The following is a 9,258-nucleotide window of genomic DNA, read 5'->3' on the forward strand; positions in this document are numbered from 1 at the left end:
CAACAATATCAGATAAAATACAGTTGGCAACGACCAACATCAGAAAACTAACGGCATCGATGAACGCGGAAGCAAAATCCGATTTTAAATCATCCAGATCCTCACTAAACAGTGGTTATCAGAGAAAACGGCGGTCGTCGGAGCTGAAGCCATGGATGGCGACCGTCATCTTCTTCTTTCGCCGGCGGTGTCTTGCTGCTCCTTCTAACGTTGCATTTTTCTACAGAGAATGATGTGTTTTATTTATTAGAGAGAGGATATAATAGAAATAAAAATAGAATGAGGTATAAATGAAAAGTTTAAAAACCAATTGAGAGATTTCTGCATAATTTTTTTTCTTGAGTCACTAATGTATACTTTTATAAAAAATGAGATATAGGGTGTAATTTCCTCTAGTAAAAAATCAGTTTTTATGGGCTTATTAGATGAAATTGTAATAGGGTTTTTTACACAAATCCCCTAAAAATGCTATGGTGTTTCACTTTTCCCTCACCATTTTGATTTTGGCAAAAATCTCTCAAAAAAAATAAAAAGTTTACAAAAATCCCTCATAACCCAAAATAAAAGAAAATGAGACAATATTGTCCTTGGTATTTGTCAACATTTCATTGGTCTATGTTTGAGTCAATCAAATGATGACACGTGGCAAATCTAGATTTGGTTAGACAATCTAACCAACCGCCACCGACCACTGGCCAAATTCCGGTCCGACCGGCCGGACCACCGCGGTCAACGCCGGTCAACGGCCGGACCACCGCGGTCAATAGCGGTCAACCCGCGGTCAACGGAAGTCAACCCGCGGTCAACGGCAGTCAACTATAGTGGTGAGATTTTAAAAGAATTAAATAAAATATAAATTTGCTATTAGTAGGAATAGAACCCATGAACTCTCACACATTGTCCATGTGTCTAACCATCAAGGCAGACATGTTTGTTGTCTTTAATTACTCTTTAATATATATACATATACTCTTTAATAATGTATAAGGAAGCATTTAAACTAAATATAAACATATTAAAATGGTTGATTATAAATTATATATTATTATAAAATACTAATAAAATATTATGCTTATTAAAATTTAAATTAATTTATTCTAATTAAATTAATACTAGTGTAAATTAAATATTAACTTAAAGTAAATTAAGTTAAAATAAATTTATAAATTAATGTATTAGAAACACAATTAACTTAATGTCAACTCGATATAAACTCAAAATAAATTATATAAGTTAATTTAGTTGATATAAAGTTAGTTTTTAAAATTATAATAAATTACTAAAAAAATTGCTTTAAATTGACATGTAACCTTCATCAAGTTTACATTGAGTTGACATTAGGTTTATATCGAGTTGACATTAGGTTTACGTTGAGTTGATATTAAGTTACATTTCAAAATTAAAATAATTTACTATTTCGGATTGACATTAAATTTATACTGAGTTGACATTAGGTTTGCATGCATTGACATGAGATTTACACTGAGTTGACATTAGGATTACATTGAATTGACATTAGGTTTACATTGAGTTGACATTGAACTGTCATTAAATTGATATTAAGTCGACGTTGAGTTGATATTAAGTTAATGTTTAAAATTATAATAATTTACTAAAACATTTACTTTGAATTGACATGTAGTTTACATCAATTTTATATTGAGTTTATATTAGATTTACATTCACTTGACATTGAGTCGACGTTGAGTTGATATTAAATTTAATTTATATTAAGTTTAAATTGAGTTGATATTAGGTTTATATTGAGTTGACATTGAGTCATCATTGAGTCGACATTAGCTTTACATTGAGTTGACATTGAGTCGACATTAGTTTGACATTGAGTCGACGTTCAGTTATTAAGTTTGCATTCAGTTGATATTAATTTACATTTCAAAATTAAAATAATTTACTAAAAAATTACTTTGGATTGAAATTAGGTTTACATTGAGTTGACATTGAGTCGGCATTAGGTTTACATTGAGTTGACATAGAGTCGTCATTAGGCTTACATTGAGTTGACGTTGAGTTATTAAGTTTACATTGAGTTGATATTAATTTACATTTGAAAATTAAAATAATTTACTAAAACATCACTTCGGACTGACATTAGGTTTACATTGAGTTGATATTGAGTTGACATTGAGTCGATATTAGGTTTATATTGAGTTGACATTGAGTTATTAAGTTTACATTGAGTTGATATTAATTTACATTTTAAAATTAAAATAATTTACTAAAAAATTACTTCGGATTTACATTAGGTTTACATTGAGTTGATATTAGGATTACATTGAGTTGACATTGAGTCGACATTGAGTTGATATTAAATTTACATTGAGCTGATATTAAGTTAATTTTTAAAAGTATATTTACTAAAATACATTAAATTTACATTGAGTTGACATTAGATTTACATTGAGTTGATATTGGGTCGTCATTGAGTTGACATTAAGTCCATATTGAGTTGACATTAAATTTACACAAATTACTGTAATAAAAACTTAAATAATTTACTTTCAATCTACTATAGTTTATTTTTGAAAGTATAAATTATAGAAAAATAATTTTATATAATAATATAAAATAATTTCATTTTAAATTTATAATTATTTATCAAAACATTTACTTTGAATTAACATTCAGTGAACATTATTTATATTGAATTTATATTGAGTTCACATTAAGTTTACTTTGAGTTTATATTGAGTTCACATTGAGTTAATATTAAGTTTATATTCAGTTCACTTATATTAAAATTATTTTCGGTTTATTTTATTTTAATAAAACCTTAAATAATTTACTTTCAAATTACTATTAGTTTATTTGTTATATTATAAATTACTTTTAATAGTATACATAATGAAGTTGACATTAAGTTATCATTGAATTGACATTAAGTCGTCATTGAGTTTATATTGAGTTCTTATTGAGTTTTCGCACACCACGGGGGTCCCACTACCACATATCCGACTGCGACCACTAAACCATTATATTTTTCAATTTTAAAAAGTGAAATATTTTTACTAGTTTTACTTATATATTAATAAATTGTATAAAATATAAATATATGTATATTTTATTTTTTTATTGTATATATATTTAATAAATAAATAAATAAATTTAATTAGACTAATTTAATATTAAACTTATAATAAATTTAATTTAAGTTGATATTTAATTTACATTATAAATTAATTTCATTCTAATAAGTTAATTTAAATTTATAATCAGTTATACATATATATTATAGAGTAAATGTTGACAACAATTACAACCTTTCTCTTATAAGAGGTCAAGGGTTCAAATCTCCTCAATCTCAAAATGGTGTTTTATTTAATTTTTAATTATCTAACTAAAATTGGTCCAACCATTAAAAATGGTTAGACCACAAACCATTAATGGTGGTGGTCTGGGCGTTGACCGCGGTGGTCCGGCCGTTGACCGGCCAATAATGGTATGACCGGTGGTGGTTCGGTTAGAATTGGCCCGGTTTATGTAAAATGAGGAGAAATTATTAGGTGTAATGGAAACACAATAGGTAAAATACACCATAGGGATAAAATAGTAATCACAACTATTAAAAGGTAGAGATGAAAAGAATCTTTTAAAATTGAGAGATTTTTGCAAAAAAAAAAAGTTGGGTGATTTCAACAAACTTTTGAGTTTTTGGGTGATTTGGTGTAATTTTCTCATTGTAATAAGAAGCTATTCCTAATCACATACTCCCTCCGTCCCAAATTGGTAGGCACTATTTTAAATTTTTTTATCCAAATTATAAACGGTAATTTATTGCTTTAATGCTTAAATGACATATATACCCTCATTAATTGTAATATATTACATTAAACAAAAGAGCAAAATCTACTAAAAAAATAAAGTCAATACTACATTAAATAAGGGCAAGTGTGTTATGTTTTATAGAATTACTCATTTTGCATAGATTTATAAAATTTCTTAATACTTGTATTTGTCCTAAACTGCTTATCAATTTAGGACGGAGGGAGTATAATTCTTGTATTATTGAGGCTGTATCCTCATTTTTTCGAACAATAAAAAATTATTTTTATATTAAAAAAGATGATTTGAGGATTTCACCTCCCTTGCCCCACTAATGATTATATTATTTTGAAGTCTTATTTCATCCCAGACAAAAATCTGTCTTTCCAGGGATGGATGCAGCCTTATAGGCTGAAGTGACGTTCATCTTAGCAGCAAACTCTCTCATCAATGATTCATAGGAAAATCCGAATTCTCCTTCTAGCTCAGGCAAAGGATAAGGGCTAATAATCACCCATGGACCCTCAACTTTAGGGGTACGGATGCTAAACCCCCTGATATTTAAAAACGGGCGCTAAACCCCCTAAACTTTGTGTCAGCGCTCACAAAACCCCCTAAGCTCCAAATATGACGAAAATACCCCTGGCGCCGTTTTTTCAGTCAATTCTCAGTCTTAAAAAAAAACTGACACTGCCATATCATCTGACACATCAGAAATATACCTTAAAAATTTCAAACACCCAAAATACCCTTACTTTAGTTAAAAAAAGACAAAAAAAAAACAAACCAACCCAATCTAATCTAACCATTTGATTAACAACAACAACCAACCCAACCAGCACTCCCACCCAACCACCGCCGCCACCCTACCACTGCCGGAAAATTTTTCCGTTCATCTTCTCCGAGCGGAAGATGACCGGAAAAATTTTCCGGTCATCCCTAAGCAAGGATCTGTTCCAGCTGTTCTTGGAACAGATCCTTGCCTGGATCTGTTTCCGGATGACCGGAAAATTTTTTCCGGTCATCTTTCACTTGGAGAAGATGACCGGAAAATTTTCCGGCAGTGATGTGGCGGAGGTGGTTGGGTTGGGGTGGTTTGGGTTAGAACAGGTGGTTGGATTTTGGGTTGAGTTTTTTTTATCAGATATTATATTTAGGGGTGTTTCGGGTATTTTTATTTTTTTGTCTTTTGATGACGTGTCAACTGACACATGGTGTCAGTCAACTTTTTTTTTTAAAGACAGCCGCCAAATAAAAGACGGCACAAAGGGTATTTTCGTCCAAAAAAGCCATGGTGAGCGCCGACACAAAATTTAGGGGGTTTAGCGCCCGTTTTTAAACATCGGGGGGTTTAGCGCCCGTACCCCTAAAATTGAGGGGCCATGGGTGATTATATATACACAGTGTAGCTTGATCTGTCATCCCAATATTCAAAGTACAATTCCAGCCGTGGACCGAAAAGGATCCAGCCAGGTCATCTAAGTCATATTTCCCCATTGTTGTTATCTTTCTAGATTGAAAATAGATATAACAACGCAATTAGTCCAAGAAAAACTAACATTTTAGCTGAAAATCAGGAAGACGACTTCTTGGTATTATGGCATATATAGTCCGATTTTTTTCATATAATTGAAATGATACTTTCATTCATTTTAATTGGTATTTGTTTTATATAAAATTTAATTTATAAGTTGCACTTTTTAAGTTTTCTAGGGTCCATACTCGATCATATTTATGTCAAATGAATTAGAAAGAAGACACTACAATCAATTTTAGTATTAAAATATTTGTCAATTACTCTGTCAATTCAAAATTCAATAATTATTGGTTGAATATAACCAGATGGGGAGGGAATGGAAAAATAATAAACGAAAAAAAGGAGATAATAAAAGGAGAGGATGAAAACTAATGGTGATTGTGAGCGGGGCAGGATTTGGGGGTCACTCGCCTAAACGTATGGCTGACTTCGGATTGAAAGGTTTTGAAAAATGGAGACGACACCTAGCTAAGCTAGGAAATGGCTAACTTCAAATCTTTTCTTTTTCGAAAAAACTTTTCGTACCTCGTCAGCCGAGTACACCACTTAATGCTCGACGATATCGTTTTCTTTTTTTAACATCATATACTTTAACTGAGGTTTTTCCTTTCAAGTTCGGATTTCATTCCATAACTATTGGAAATTATTTTTCCAATATTGATATCAAAAACATTACTTTAAAACATCGAAAAAGACAAACTCATTTCTCGGAGCATAAACCGATAAATTCTTTTAGAACCCATAAATTTCATATCTTATTCATTTGGTTCTCATATTATTCTTGAAATATTATTCTTATATCTTAAATCAAATTATCCCCTTTCTGCTAAAATATTAGGGTTTTGGTAAAAGTGTCAAAAACTCCCTAAACTTTTCAAACTTTACAAATTCGCCCTCTTTACCATTTTATTTTTCAAAATTCTCAATTTTAATTTCTGGGTTTCAATTCAAACCCTTGGCACTATAATTATAGATTTGGAAAAATTACCAAACTGGCCCTTGAACATTCAAAATTTACCATGTCATCCCTTTTTAATTTTTCTTTTTAAAACTTACTCACAAAGATTCAAACTTACTAAATCATACTCTTGGGTACTATTTCAGTCCTAAAGTTTCAAATTTCCAGATTTTGGGAAAAGTACTTTTTTGGTCCTTAAACTTACTTTTTAACCAATTTAACCCAAAACCTTAATTTACAATCAATTAAACCCCAAAATAATTTATATTTTTTAAATCATTATAAATCAGTCCATAATTTTCATATATCATTTTTTGGACAAATATCCGATAAACCCTTAAATTTTTGTCAATTGACCAATTAGACCCTAAACTTTAACTTTTCACAAACTCATCCAAAATCCACCAAAATCATACCAAACATACTACTACTGATTCTAAGCATACCCATGTGGTCAATTTCATAATAACACCCCAAGAACCATTGCATGAAAAACATTCAAACTCCATGTTCATAAATTTCAAGAACATGCATATAATTCACATTTAATTTATTTATTTTGGTAAAATATACCAAGAGATATATTAAGCACTAAACAAGTCTCACTTACATCAAGGCTGGAAAGCAGCAACTACTCAATCTATTACATGTTATACCAGTTATGGTATAAATTTTGAAAAACAATAGACCTGCTTCTTTTTGCAAACATCTTCATCAGAATATCTCTTTTAATCAAACCTTTAATGGCTCCAGCATCTACAGGAATTCTGTCAAACACTAGTTTGTTCCTACCTCTCCAAATCTGATAGATGGTACAGACGAAAGCCAATCTTCTCACTTTGGCTAAAAGGCTCTTACCCCTTATTCTTCTACTGTACCAAGACCATTCTCTTCTCCAGTTAACAATCTCCCTGTTGATATTACAAGCCAACATGACTGACTTGAAGATACCACTGGTAATGTTGCATCTAAAGAACAAATGATTAATTGATTCAGGCCCTCTATTGCAGAACACACATATATCATTATCAATACACCCCCATTTCATGAGTTTATCCTTAGTTCTCAATCTGTTCTTAAGAGCTAACCAAGCTATGAAGCTTTGTTTAGGAATGTTTCCAGGGCCCCAAACCACTTTCCACCAGGACACTCTAGGCTTCTCCTCTCTAAAATGATTCCAGGCAGAATTAATAGAAAAGATACCAGAAGGGCTAACACTCCAGCTAACTTTATCTTCACTGCTCTCATCAATGGTGAAATTATCTTTAATGAAACTCCACATATTGTCTACATGCTCATCCATAGGCCCTGGAAATCTCCAACTGCCTCTGCACCATAAGTCTTTAACCTTTGCAAATTTAGAAACATCTGCATTATTAAAAGACACACTAGGATACAAATCCACTATAGCTTTGCCATTACACCAAGGGTCAAACCAGAAGGAGCAATCACCTTTACCAAGATCATACTTAAAACAGCTTTTGATGTACTGTCTAAGCTTAATCAAATTTTGCCAATTCCAACTAGCTACTAAAGGCTTAGTTATGCCCCAGAAACTAAGCTTCTTGAGTTTGTTTTCTATAATCCAAGTGGCCCAAAGGGATTCTTTCATGCCCACAAGATCCCAGATATGCCTCATAACAGCCACCCTATTCCATAATCTCATATTCTTTATCCCCAAACCACCTTCACTCTTGTTACAGCAAGTTTCAGACCAAGCCACCAAGCCACCAAATTACCATATTTATATTCAATAGAGCCTTTCCACAGGAAATTCTTGCACAATCTGTCTACACTTTTCACCACTGCAATTGGAATGATAAAGATACTGCTCCAGTAAACTTGCATACTGAAAAGGACAGCATTAACCAACTGTAACCTCCCAGCATAAGTAAGATGTCTAGCAGTCCAATGGGAAATCCTTTTGGTGATTTTATCAATAAGCCCCTTACAATCCTCTTTTGTGAGTCTCTTCGAAATCAGAGGGACACCTAGGTATTTGATAGGCAGAGAACCCTTATTAAAACCCAGGATGGACAAAATATAAACTTTCAAGCTTTCATTAACTCCTCCAAAGTAAACAGAACTCTTGCTGGTGTTAACCTGTAACCTTGAGACTTCATGAAAATGCTTGAGTACATTTGCAATCTTGGTAATACTTATGTTATTAGCTTTACAGAAGATGAACAGGTCATCTGCAAAGCTAATGTGCTTGATTCTCAGAGATTTACAGCCTGTGTGATAATCAAAATCTTCTTCATCAATGAGGTCAAGTGCTCTGGAAAGATATTCCATGACAAGCACAAAAAGCAAGGGAGACATGGGGTCACCCTGTCTGATGCCACACTCACCTTGAAATAACCCTTGGCTTCCCATTAACCATCACAGAATAAGCAGGAGATCTCACACACTTCATGATCCAATTAATAAACTTGGGGGGGGGGGGGGGAACTTTAACCCATTTAAGACTTCCTCAATACAGTCCCAACCAATAGAGTCATAAGATTTCCTAAAGTCAATTTTCATAGCACAATCACCATTCTTCTTACCATTATGATAGTTAAAAACTAATTCATGGGCAAGCAATATATTATCAATAATCCTCCTACCAGGAACAAAAGCAGACTGGGCCTTATTCACTAGGTACTTCAAACAGGGGGTCATTCTAGCTGAAATGATTTTAGTAATGCATTTATACAACACATTACAACAGGAAATAGGCCTCAAATCATTGAGGTTTTCAACATTCTCAACTTTAGGGATAATAGAAATGATAGTGGTGTTAAGTTGCTTTAATAAGAAGCCATTATCAAAAAAAATCCCTAATGGCATCACTGACATCCTTGGCAATAATACTCCAACTCCTCTTAAAAAAGAGACTACCATAACCATCCGCCCCGGGGCTTTATCATTATTGATGCTAAACATGGCATCCTTAATCTCTTTGTCAGAAACTACATCAATGAGCCTAATGCAGTCCTCA

At 32.3% G+C, this 9,258-nt stretch overlaps 1 protein-coding gene across 1 annotated transcript; it reads right to left on the bottom strand.

Annotated features, from left to right (window-relative positions):
• Positions 1 to 6,918: 6,918 nt before the first annotated feature.
• LOC126670147 (uncharacterized) lies at positions 6,919 to 7,941 on the bottom strand. The gene has a single exon (XM_050363819.1). The coding sequence runs from the start codon at positions 7,939 to 7,941 to the stop codon at positions 6,919 to 6,921; it is 1,023 nt and encodes a 340-aa protein (XP_050219776.1).
• Between the last annotated feature and the right edge of the window lie 1,317 nt (positions 7,942 to 9,258).

This window comes from Mercurialis annua, linkage group LG1-X (genome assembly GCF_937616625.2).
Source record: "Mercurialis annua linkage group LG1-X, ddMerAnnu1.2, whole genome shotgun sequence".
Classification (NCBI taxonomy): domain Eukaryota; kingdom Viridiplantae; phylum Streptophyta; class Magnoliopsida; order Malpighiales; family Euphorbiaceae; genus Mercurialis; species Mercurialis annua.

Bases quoted from the DNA above. Each gene is read 5' to 3' on its own strand.
- LOC126670147 (XM_050363819.1), bottom strand. From the start codon at position 7,941: ATGAGATTATGGAATAGGGTGGCTGTTATGAGGCATATCTGGGATCTT.